This window comes from Bos grunniens, chromosome 4 (genome assembly GCF_055505025.1).
Source record: "Bos grunniens cultivar Pamir isolate PY7600 chromosome 4, Bosgru_T2T1.0, whole genome shotgun sequence".
NCBI lineage: Eukaryota > Metazoa > Chordata > Mammalia > Artiodactyla > Bovidae > Bos > Bos grunniens.
In genome coordinates, this window is record NC_141168.1 from 71,663,567 (window position 1) to 71,677,006 (window position 13,440).

At 37.6% G+C, this 13,440-nt stretch overlaps 1 protein-coding gene across 6 annotated transcripts in view; it reads right to left on the reverse strand.

Moving 5' to 3' along the window:
- Positions 1-13,440, reverse strand: part of BCAP29 (B cell receptor associated protein 29) — a 51,386-nt gene that overhangs the window by 32,672 nt on the left and 5,274 nt on the right. For 3 of the 6 annotated variants that reach the window (XM_086396885.1, XM_086396886.1, XM_086396884.1), the window contains exons 3-5: positions 12,729-12,829; positions 3,683-3,833; positions 2,123-2,258 (exon numbers count right to left, since the gene is read on the reverse strand). In XM_086396885.1, coding sequence (XP_086253011.1) covers positions 2,123-2,258; positions 3,683-3,833; positions 12,729-12,829 — 388 coding nt within the window. The remainder of the gene's footprint in view (positions 1-2,122; positions 2,259-3,682; positions 3,834-12,728; positions 12,830-13,440) is intronic. The other 3 variants (XM_086396887.1, XM_086396888.1, XM_086396889.1) reach the window with 1 other exon arrangement.

A 13,440-nucleotide genomic window follows, 5' to 3' on the forward strand; every position in this document is an offset into this window, starting at 1 on the left:
AACACTTTCCATTAGATAATGTGTCTCTTATAGAGAATGAAGAGATGTTTTTACCATTATAAAATGAGATCAAAGGACAGAAAATGAAGCAAATAATATTAACATACAAAATAAGTCTGACTGTGTTGCTGAAACACTGGTGACATACTGTTTGCCTCTGAACACAGAAACACTGACACAGCTTAACGACCAATGGAAAGTTACATGACATCTATGGACCAAAGCTTTTTTCAAAACAGAACAAAACAAAGTAAACATACAAACCAGTGCTTATTCTCTAAATGTTTCCTTAAAAGATGCTGTTAAAATCTACCCAAAGAAACATTTCTGAATCCTATTTGTGTAGTGGTAATAAGGCAGACATCATAAATAAAACATGGGTTTTTGAACAGGTCACCATGATACTGTAGCATCAAAATTATTTTTTTTTTGCAATGAGTTTTCCCTTATTTAATAGGTAGTGGAGAAGACTCTTCAGAGTCCTTTAGACAGCAAGGAGATCAACCTTGTCAATCTTTAAGGAATCCACCCTGAATATTCATTGTAAGGACTGATGCTAAAGCTGATGCTCTAATACTTTGGCCACATGATACGAAGAGTCAACTCATTGGGAAAAAACCTGATGCTGAGAAAGACTGAAGGCAGGAGGAGAAGGGGGTGACAGAGGATGAGTTGGTTGGATAGCGTCACCAACTCAATGGACGTGAGTTTGAGCAAACTCCAGAGACAGTGAAGGACAGGGAAGCCCGGCGTGCTGCAGTCCATGGGGTGGTGAAGAATCAGACACAACTTAGCAAATGAACAACAATAGTTTTATAGAGCTTTATATTGTTCTAGTTAATAGGTAACTCTTTCAGAATTAATAAAAGGTGATGCTTAGAGTTCTTTCTGTAAGAGGCTGGGCTTTAGGATTTGGGTAATTCTCTACTGTTAGACTTACAATACTTTTTACATAAATATGAAAAGTGAAAGTCGCTCAATCATGTCCAGCTCTTCGTGACCCCATGGATTATGCAGTCCATGGAATTCTCCAGGCCAGAATACTGGAGTGGGTAGCCTTTCCCTTCTCCAGGAGATCTTCCCAATCCAGGGATCAAACACAGGTCTCCCGCATTGAAGGTGGATTCCTTACTAGCTGAGCCACAAGGGAAGCCAAGAGTACTGGAGTGGGTAGCCTATCCCTTCTCCAGCAGATCTTCCCGACCCAGGAATCGAACTGGGGTCTCTTGAATTGCAGGAGGATTCTTTACCAACTGAATTATCAGGGAAGCCCTCACATAAATATAATTTGATGTAATTCATAATTGATTGCAATTCATTAATCTGTAATAGGGAAATAATCTTATTGCATTGTTAGGAATTATTTAAGAAAATGTTTCACTTCTGAATGGTTCTTTTGACTTTTTCCCTAAGAAGCAGAATTACGAAAACATAGGTTATAGGGCTTAACATGAACTGAAAACACTCAAGCTTGAGATCTGACTCCTAAATTTTAAAGTTAAGAAAAAAAATACCCAAAGTAATTTTGTATCTTCCATTTTCTCATTTGTTCTTTTTACTTAACATGGAAAACATCAGTACCTGATTTTCACTCTCCCTGAGGAGCAGGGGAAAGACAGCCTAGGGTTCTCAAAGAATTATTAGCAACATAACCCAAATTAGAGACTGAAAATATTATATGCCATCTTCTACCTGTATCAACTATTTTTCTCTGCTTCTTATATAAACATCATTTAAAGAAAAACACACACACACACAAAGTCTTAACAGTAATTCAACTGAATGGGAAATGGAAACTTAAGAGAGACTTATTAAAACTTGCCTTATGTTATAAAGTAAAATTAACGGTAATAAAGGAACTAAAATTCATATTCCCAGAACTGTTTTCTCCTTGAATCATAGGAAGTAGGTCCAATGGCATTAATCTACTACTGAGGGAAACTTTGAGAACTCACAAATCTAAAGATAATAAAATACTTCTGGAACAATCACATTGTAGAATACTGTTATTTATGGTCATTTTCTACTTATAAAAATGCTCTTTTTGAGGCTGAAAAAAATATACCATCCCTTGGGAATACCAAAAACATTCACACCAGTTTTTTTTTTAAAAATTAAATACCCGTTTCAGTCTTTCATTTTCTTCCATGAATTTTTTGGCAGCCTGGTTAATATTTTCTGCTTGATGTTTAAGTACTCCTTTGTGTGACAGCTCTTTTGCCAGCTGAGTAATAAGGGTAACCAGACGTCTCAACACTCTAAGAAAATAAAAAAAATGTCAGAGTAGTATATAATTAGACTAATCCCCAAGAACTGTGACTTTAAGCACTAATTATCCAGTAATTCCCCTTCAGGTGTGGGTGTGGTAATGTTTAAGCAAGGGAGGATGTTTAAAGAAGTGTGTGTTCAGTCACTCAGTCATGTCTGACTCTCTGTGACATCATGGACTGTAGCCTGCCAGGCTTCTCTGTCCATGGCATTCTCTAGGCAAGAATACTGGAGTGGGTTGCCATTTCCTCCTCCAGGGTTTAAAGAAGACAAATACATAATCCAAGTCCTAGTTAAAAGAAGCCTGTGCCTCATTTCTTTGAAATTTTTGCCAGAAGACTAACTTTTGGAATGTGGGTTCAGTGGGACTTATTTACTTATTTTTCTCTGTAGAGGACTTTGGCCAGGAGGAGCAGAAAGAGAATTTTGGACATTGTGGCAGGGCCAGTAAGAAATGTTCCCCCTCAGTTCAAAATCTGCTATGTAAAGAGCACTGTGCAGGATTTCCCTTGTGGTCAATGGTTAAGACTTGAGCCCCCGTGCTTACAATGCCGGGGGCATGGATTCAATCCCTGGCTGTGGAAATAAGATCCCACATGCCTTTTAGTCAAAATAAATAAATAAAAATAGCACTGCAGAAGGCTGGCTAAACCTAAAAATTACTCTCCTTGTATTGATGAGTAACCTCCATTGTTACTAATAGTAATCATTATCTTCAAGTATCCAATTCAAGAACTGCTAAGTGTTAATTACTATGCCAGGCATTGGGGATATAATTGGAAACAAGACAATGGCTCTGCTCTCAAAGGGTTTAGGCTTTAGTTGGGGAGGTGAGAGTTAAAACAGTATTTAATTACAACCATGAGTAATTAAATGACACTTGGAAGAAAAGTATATACACTACACATTCTATGGGAGTGTGCAACAGGAGACCTACCTACTTTGGGGAAATGATGGTCACAGGTCTCAGCTTACCTGAGAAAGGAGCTAAGGATGAGTAGAAATTAACCAGGGAGAGAGGGAAGGGAAGAGTGTTTTGGCAGAAGGGAAAGTTGGTGTGAAGACCCTGAAGTAGGGAGGAGTTGGGTACACAAAAGGAACTCAATAAATATTTGTTGCAATAATGAATGAATGAAGGAGCAGCAAAGGACAGTGTGCATGCAACGGTGGTATATGTGTCAGAAAAGAGTACAAGAGGAGGCTCCAGAGAGCAGCAGGGGTGAGATCCTGCAGGACCTTATGGGCCTATCAAACCTACAAGCCAGGATTATTATTTGTTATTTGGGTCTGCCATCTGAGTTCTTTCAAAAAAGATGTCAGTGTGCTAAATAGTACAGAAGAAAAATCTACACTGTAGGTGGAAAAAATGAGAAACATAAATCATGTTTTAAAATCGTGCTTAAAAAAAACTTACAGCCAGAAAAATAATGAAAATCCAGAAATGTAAAGATTTCTTTGAGACCTGAAGAGTTTCATTTGTGTATGTTCATAGGCAGCAGGTCTGCTGGCTGAGCTCTTTTCAATAGTATGAGTTGAGGAATATTTTCTTACTTCTCTCACAGCATCTATTAAAGAAAAAGAGGAAACACATTGCTTTTGGCTTTTAAGAATATAAGATTATTAATATAATAGAAAGCAGATTTAGCCCAAGTGACCTAACTTTTAGATAATGAACTTTAGCTAGAGGGTCTCTTTATAATACATGGGAGGATATTATGCTCAAAATAGATGCCAGTGGTAAACTTTGAATGTAACAGTATTTTGCTTTTTTACTATTCATCTAGGAGTTACCATCACTGCACTGTCTCTAATATCTGGCTACACTGCATTAAAATTCAACCTACTGACAATAACATACATAGGTCATATGCCATTACAATCAATTCCAGGCTAACCCATTTCTCTTATTGCACTAGCATTTTTATTACATCTACTGTAATTTTTTTTACAGTGGAAGTGACAAATAGATTCAAGGGATTAGATCTGGTGCCTGAACTATGGACGAAGGTTTGTGACATTGTACAGGAGGCAGTGAACAAGACCATCTCCAAGAAAAAGAAACAGCAAAAAGGCAAAATGGTTGTCTGAAGTAGCCTTACAAATAGCTAAGAAAAGATGAGAAGAGAAAGGCAAGAAGAAAAGGAAACATATATCCATTTAAATGCAGAGTTCCAAAGAATAGCAAGGAGAGATAGGAAAGCCTTCCTCAGTGATCAATGCAAAGAAATAGAGGAAAACAATAGAATGGGAAAGACTAGAGATCTCTTCAAGAAAATTAGAGATACCAAGGGAACATTTCATGCAAAGATGGGCTCGATAAAGGACAGAAATAGTATGGACCTAACAGAAACAGAAGATATTAAGAAGAGGTGGCAAGAATACACAGAAGAACTGTACAAAAAAGATCTTCATGACCCAGATAACCACGATGGTGTGATCACTCACCTAGAGCCAGACATCCTAGAATGTGAAGTCAAGTGGGCCTTAGAAGCACCACTATGAACAAAGCTAGTGGAGGTGATGGAATTCCAGTTGAATTATTTTAAATCCTAAAAGATGATGCTGTGAAAGTGCTGCACTCAATATGCCAGCAAAACTGGAAAACTCATCAGTGGTCACAGGACTGGAAAAGGTCAGTTTTCACTCCAATTCCAATTCCAAAGAAAGGAAATGCCAAAGAATGTTCAAACTACTGCACAATTGCACTCATCTCGCATACTAGCAAAGTAATATTCAAAATTCTACAAGCTAGGCTTCAATAGTATGTGAACCAAGAACGTCCAGATGTTCAAGCTGGATTTAGAAAAGGCAGAGGAACCAAAGATTAAATTGCCAACATCCGCTGGATCATCGAAAAAGCAAGAGAGTTCCAGAAAAACATCTACTTCTACCTCATTGACTACACCAAAGCCTTTGACTGTGTGGATCACAACACACTGTGGAAAATTCTTCAAGAGATGGGAATACCAGACCATCTGACCTGCTTCCTGAGAAATCTGTATGCAGATCAAGAAGCAATAGTTAGAACTGGACGTGGAACAAAGGACTCTTTCCAAACTGGGAAAGGAGTGTGTCAGGGATGTATACTGTCATCCTGCTTATTTACCTTACATGCAGAGTGCATCATGCGAAATGCTGGGCTGGATGAAGCACAAGCTGGAATCAAGATTGCCGGGAGAAATATCAATAACCTCAGATATGCAGATGATACCACTCTTATGGCAGAAAGCGAAGAAGTAACTTTTCACTTGATGAAAGTGAAAGAGGAAAGTGAAAAAGCTGGCCTAAAACTCAGCATTCAAAAAGTAAGACCATGGCATCCAGTCTCATCACTTCATGGCAAACAGATGGGGAAATAATGGAAACAGTCACAGACTTTAATTTTTTGGGCTCCAAAATCACTGCAGATGGTGACTGCAGCCATGAAATTAAAAGACGTTTGCTCTTTGGAAGAAAAGCTATGACCAACCTAGACAGCATATTAAAAAGCAGAGACATTACTTTGCTAACAAAGGTCCATCTCATCAAAGCTATGGTTTTTCCAGTAGTCATGTATGGATGTGAGAGTTGGACTATAAAGAAAGCTGAGCACCAAGAACTGATGCTTTTGAACTGTGGTGTTGGAGAAGACTCTTGAGAGTCCCTTGGACTGCAAGGAGATCAAACCAGTCCATCCTAAAGGAAATTAATGCTGAATATTCATTGGAAGGACTGATGCTGAAGCTGAAACTCCAATACTTTGGCCATTGGCCACCTGATGCAAAGAACTAATTCATTAGAAAAGACCCTGATGCTGGGCAATATTGAAGGCAGGAGAAGAAGGGGATGACAGAGGATGAGATGGCTGGATGGCATCACTGACTCAAAGGCCACGAGTTTGAGCAAGGTCCTGGAGTTGGTGGTGGACAGGGAAGCCTGGTGTGCTGCAGTCCATGGGGTCGCAGAGTCGGACACGACTGAGTGACTGAACTGAAGTATTACTCTTTAAAAAAAACCTGAAATACAGTTGATTCACAATGTTTCAGGTATACAGCAGAGTGATCCAGTTATATAGTTATCTTTATTCTTTTTTCAGATTTTTCCCATTATAGGTTATTATAATAAATATAATTCTGTGCTATACAGCGGGTCTTTGTTATTTACCTATTTTTTATATATATATATATATATATATATATATATATATATATAGGCTACTATTATTTTAAATTATTGAGATTTTAGAAGTATTTGGTTACACTGAGATTTTTACTGGCAAAGATTTGTTGAAATGTGATTGACCTATGGTAGTATATGATCCCTCAAGTGTTTGTGGATGGCACCTGTTACTGAAAATGTTCAGAGAGCTGCTCTTTTGATACTTTCAGTTCTGTTAAGTCTCAGATTCAGAGGAATCACTTTTCTCTAGTAGGAGACAGATTTCAGATTATAGCATCTTTATTTGGTGTACTCTTAGTCATTGATTCTTATAGTTTCCTGGGAAGGTATCTGCCTTCGATGTCACAAAGACCAGTGGAATATAAACAGGTTAGGTTACTCCTTTCATGCAGTCATAAGCACTCCTAGGGAAGAGTTACTGCCATATAGGAAAGAGATTCTAGTTGAAAAACAGCTAATTTTAACCCCTATTTTACTTAAATTTTTTAACAGCACTTTGAACTAAAATTCACATAACATTTACTCTTAAAAGTGTATTTAGTGGTTTTGAGTATATTCACAAAGTTGTGTAACCAACACCTGAATATTTTCATCAACCCAGACAGAAAGCGCATATCCATTCTTGCCCTCCCTGCACCTCCTGGCAACCACTAATCTACTGTCTCTTTGCATTTGGCTATTCTGGACATTTGATATAGATGGAATCATATTTTATGCGTTCTTTTGTGTCTGGCTCCCTTAACCTCGCTTAATATTTTCAAGGTTCATCTATGTTGCAGCAAGTTACATAGATGAACTTGCTTTATTACTTTTTATAACTGAATAATTCTCTGTTGTACAGCTACACCACATTTGGTTTATCCATTCAAGAGATGATGGATATTTGGATTTTCTCCATTTTTTAGCTATTATGAACATGCTGCCATGAGGATTCACGTACAAGTTTTTATACTGACGTATGTTTTCATTTCTCTTAGTATATACCTATGAGTGGAACTGTTGGATCATATGGTAACTCCCAAGTGGTGCTAGAGGTAAAGAACCTGGCTGCCAATGCAAGAGATGTAAGAGAAGCAGGTTCGATCCCTGGGTTGGGAAGATGTCCTGGAGGAAGGCATGGCAACCCACTTCAGTAAGAATACTGAGAATCTTACCTGGAGAATCCCATGGACAGAGGTGCCTGGTGGCCTACAGTCCATAGAATTGCAAAGAGCTGGACATGACTAAAGTGACTCAGCACGCATGCATGGTAACTCTATGTTTAACTTTTTGAGGAACTGCCAAACTGTTTTCCCAAAGCAGCTTTACCAGTTTACATTCCCAGTGTAATGTAAATTGGGATGGTTCTTATTTCTCCACATCTTCATCAGTATTTGTTATTATCTGTCTTTTAGATTATAACTATCGTAGTGAGTATGAAGTGGTATTTCATTGCAATGATTGTGAGTTTTTCAACTGAAAAAAAAAATTTATTTCCATTTTCTTTAATTCCTTCGAACAATGTTTTTGTAGCTTTAAGCGTTGAGATCTTGTACATCCTTTATAAAGTTCTTTTCTAAAAATAAGAAGTTTTTAGGCTTCTTGTTGTACTTATAAAAGTAATTTAAAACTTTTCAATTTTGAATTGTTGCTTATAGCATAGAAATGCACTTCATTTTGTATATTGACCTTGTATTTTGTGATGCACTATAGTTCTTTGACACAGTATTTTTCTTGTAGACATTTTAGGATTTTCTAAATAAATAATCATGTCATCTTCAAATGACTTTTACTTTTTAATTTAAAATCTTAACACTTGGTATATTTTTTTTTAATTTAATATTATCTCGGTTCGAAAATCTATTACTTAATTGAACAAAAATAGTCAAAGTGAATATCCTTGCTTTGTTCCCAACCTTACGGGGCTAACTTTGAATATCTGACTAAGGCTGATGCTAGCTCTAGGCTTTTGTAGATGCTCTTCATCAGAACGAAGAAGATTCCATTTGTAATTTGCTAATTAAAAATAATTCGATGTTTGTATATACTGTAAAATAGTTACAAGTCCATCACCATACAGTTACAGAATTTCTTTTTTCTTGTGATGCAAACTTTCTTTCAACATCCACTCTCCTAGCAATTTTCAAATGTGCAATACAGAATTATTAACTAAGTCACCATGTTCATTATATCTCTATGACTTATTTCTTTTATAACTGGAATCTTGTATGTCTTGACTCCATTTACCTACCCACCCCCACCCCTGGCAACCACCAATCTGTCCCCTGTATCTATGAGCTTGATTTCATTTTTTAAGATTCCACATATGAATGAGATCTTAACAGTATTTGTCTTTCACTTAGCATAATGTCCTCAAGGTCGATTTATGTGAACACAAAAGGCAAGATTTCCTTTCTTTTTTGTCATTTCTAAGATTGCCTCAAAACAATAAGAGCATGCCAACCACTACAACAACAACTAAAAAAAAAAAGTCTTTATGAGTTATTTTGAGCAGACCAGAGGAACCAAACAGTTCTTTGAAGTCATTGTTGTTTTCCTTGTTGTTTAGTTGCTAAGTCGTGTCTGACTCTTGTGACCCCATGAACTGTAGCCCGCCTGGCTCCTCTATCCATGGGATTTCACAGGCAAGAATACTGGAGTGGGTTGCCATTTCCTTCTCCAGGGGATCTTCCCAACCAGGGACAGAACCTATGTCTCCTACATTGGCAGGTGAATTCTCTACTTCACTGAGCCACCTGTGAAAGTGTGACGTCATTACTACTTGGCAATTAAACAGGAATAATACTCCTGGATCCATTATGCAGAAATGCTGAAGATTAAGCAGTACTACCAAAGAAAAACACAAACCCATTTGTAGAATGCACTGCTTGCATAATAATAAAGAAACTGTGTCTGAAAAGTGGGATGGGGGGCAACAATAAGAGGAGGATGTGACACTTAGTCAATTTTCTATAAGGCACATGGAGATCATCTTTTTGTGGGATCAATTCTGTAAGTGTTCCCGAGAAGCATTTCTGCTGACACTAAATAAACTCTTCTGGGTTTCCTACTTCCTTTCTGCCTGTTCCAACTTGCTAAAAGACACACACACTTTTCAGTTAGTATTGGCTCTAGGAATATAAACATCTAGTAATGATTATTACACCAACAAGAAAAAAATTCCAAAATAAAAGATGAATTATGTTGAGTAATTCAAACCTACTGGGTCTGCATTATTTACACCAATGTCATTTCAGTGGAAGAGAACAGTGGACTATGCACTTTACATATGTAACTGCATGTTATTCTTTCAACACCTCAGTGAAGTAGGTGTTATTCCCCTGTTCTGAGATGAAAACACTGAGGCTTCATGGGTAAGTCCCTGTTTGACTGTCTTTATCATCCAGGGTTAACGGCCCCACATTAATCATCCATGATGTTCCTATTCTCTGGGAGTTACTTTCTCTGCCCATAGATCTAGGTTCCTGCCAGCAGCCATGATTCTGCTCTGTGATCCTGGCCCCTGGCCATAGCTTCTCAGATGAGGACTGGATACCTGGTGTTAGCTGGTCAGATTTTTTCTTCCTTAGAACTGGAATTTAGAAATGGCTAGTTAATCCTCACATGGCTGGCATGACAAAACTTAGCAGCTGTATATAATTCTGGCCTGGGAATTGAGTATCAGAGTCTGTAGAGATAAGGAAGAAGTAGATGGAGGGAGAAATACAGGGACACTAAATGGACACTTCACTTCCTATGAGTTTGGCTTCCTTCATTTTTTGGGCCACACTGAAACAACCCTATATTTTAATTTTCCCTTTCATGCTCAAGTGAGCGGATGCTGGTTTCTGATTTATGTAACCAAAAGAACCTTGGCTAAAGTTGTCATTCTTTATATGGCTATGTGGTAGTTTTCAGTAGAAATTCTTGTGATAATTTTAGAATTAGAAGGACACAGTACACTCTTAGAGCTACCAAGAGCTGTGGAGATTATTTCCTCTATTTTGCAAATGGCTAACCCAAACTCAGAGAGATGAAATGACATTCCAAAGGTCATTTAGTTAGCTGGTGACAAAGCTGGAATCTGGTTTTCCTTATTGTTTTTCACCTGCTTGGTGTGATTTCTTCTATGGCTAGAGATTCAATCAGTAACATTAAGAACATACCATGAGACAAATACAGTTTGAAATGAACTGCAAATCCATCCACATCCTGATGCAATGACTTACTCATACCTTCTCATGCCATTTATTTCCAGTTTATAAAGAGGATTCCCCTCCAGAGGTTAGTAATATGGAAGATGAGAAGCATTTTCTCACAAGACAGTGGCACACGCAGTGGTCACGGCCTCAGACCGACACCTGGGAAACCTGCCTGACTCACAACACAACTCTGAGCGAACTCTGAGGGACAACACACTGGGGTGCTATCAAAAGCTGAACTGCCAAGAAGTAGCTGGCTGATCTCTGACAAGTTACATAATCTGAGCTCAGTTCTTAAAAGCTCCTAAAAAGCATGGCAATTTACTCCTTCTAAAAAGCATGGCAATTATTTTGACTCATAGAGTTTCTAATTTGACAAAAACCTTAAAAGTCCACTTCAAGGGAAAAGTAGTGTCTGGGATGTTGCAATACCTCTGCCAGCATCTGGTCAAACATAGAGGAGGCCTGTCACCAAGGGACAGGATTTATACCCATGGCAAGAAGCTGAATCACTCCGGCATCAAGGGATCGATATTTTGACTATTAAGAGTTCTACTGAAGACCTATAATCAAATGGGGAAATGATGGAAAAATCTGCATGTTTTTTGAGACAGACACCGAACCCCTGACTAGGTGAAAGAGGTTAACTGTATGCTGCACACAAGCATGTAGAACCTAGACTGGCTGGAAACAGAAGGTTGATAATGCTGACTCCCACCTGCCTCCCACCAACCCCTGAAAGGATGTCCACAAGCTGATCACGCCCTCTTTGAAACATTACTATAAAACTCCTCACTACCCCTTCTAGGTTGGGATATGCAGTTTGGAGGGCATTAGCCCACTGTGGCCCTCTCTGCCTCACAAAGCAAATAAAGCTATTCTTTTCCACTTAAAAAAAAAGTCTGCTTCTAATTTCTAAGGTACTTGTTATGAAAATTTCAAACATACTGAAAAACTAGTACAATAAACATCCATATTTCCACTACCTAGATTCAACAATTGTTAGGATTTGCCATATTTGCTTTTTTTTTTTAACCAACTGAAAGTAAGTTGTAAATATCATGAGACTTTACTTCTATGTATTTCAGCATGCAATTCCTAAGCATAAGGACATAATCCTATGTAACAGGTGTTGGTAAACTTCTTCTGTAAAGAGCAGCTTGTGTATGTTAGGCCACACGGTCTGTTTCAACTACTGCACTCTGTAGTTGTTCATACACAGACGACACATAAACAGAATGGCATGGTATGTTCCAATAAAACTTTATTTAGAAAAATAGGCAACTGGTCTGTAGGTTATAGGTTGCTGACTTCTTTTATATAATAATAACATTGATATCATAACTAAAGTTAACAAAACTCCCTAATATTATCTAACAAACAGTCTATATTCAAATTTTTGCAGTAGTACCTAAATGTCTGTGCTATAGTTGTCTTTCAACCAGGGTTCAATCAAGATTCACACCCTGCATCTAAAACTTCTTTTGAGGGCCATTGCTCTGTTTGTCTCCCAAACAGTTAAACCTGTGGATAACTCAGACACCACAATAACAAAGGACTGCTGCTGCTGCTGAGTCACTTCAGTCGTGTCCGACTCTGTGCGACCCCAGAGACGGCAGCCCACCAGGCTCCCCCGTCCCTGGGATTCTCCAGGCAAGAACACTGGAGTGGGTTGCCATTTCCTTCTCCAGTGCATGAAAGTGAAAAGTGAAAGTGAAGTCGCTCAGTAGTGTTTGACTCTTAGCGACCCCAAGGACTGCAGCCCACCAGCCTCCTCCATCCAGGCAAGAGTACTGGAGTGGGGTGCCATTGCCTTCTCCGAACAAAGGACTGTATAACTGCTAATTCTGAAAACTAGGTTATGCATTGCAGCATTTAAATCTTAAAACAACATAAAAGAGATTAAGAACCACTGTACTCTGCTGCAATTTATGATTATATATATATAACAGTAATAATACCTATCAACATATCAATTATCTACTCCATAAAGTCAACTGTATACCAATGGCAGCATCAACTTAATTAAAAACCAATCAATAATAATAATTCATTAATGATAATAATAATAATATAAAAAATCATAGTTAAGCTTAGTCAAAGGAGGACTCTAGTACTTACCTAGAAACAGAACAATCAATAGGATTATAATAGTAAGAAAAGCCTTGTTCCAGAAACTTGCAATTTTACCCCAAACGCTAAAGGAAAATATCTTCTGCCATCTGTAAAGCAATACAATTACATCAGGTGTAAAAAGTCAAGAGAACACTTTGAGATACTTTCTAAATACTAAATTAACATTTTGGCAATTGTGTAGTGAGTGAAAAGAACTATGGAAATTTAACTTTTTGTAAGAGAATTGTCTATTCTTATCAATAAGAATATCTCATGAAATAAAGAACAACTTTCAAATTTAATAATAATCCGACATTTGATTATCTTCTGTCTGGTGGCTTAAATAGTCTTAAGTAAAAGTAACTTCTGAAGTAAATACACACGATCAAAACCTTAAACAGGAATTCTCACAGTAAAAATGTTAAATTACTGATAGAAGTTATCACTTTATATCATTTTCCTTATCAGGATAATAACTCAGAAATAACAAAGATCTATTGTTCTAACAACTAATAACATTTCAGGGTTAAGGGGTCTGACTTTCTACACTGTTTATTTTTATAATAAAAAAAATAGATGCAGTTTCAACGTCTACTCCAAGTAAAAAAGTTTTCCTATTTTTACTGTAAGGAAATTAAGAAAATCATCGGGCTATTATACATACATCGAATCACTGAGCTATTACGTACACATCAAATCACTGAGCTATTCTATAATG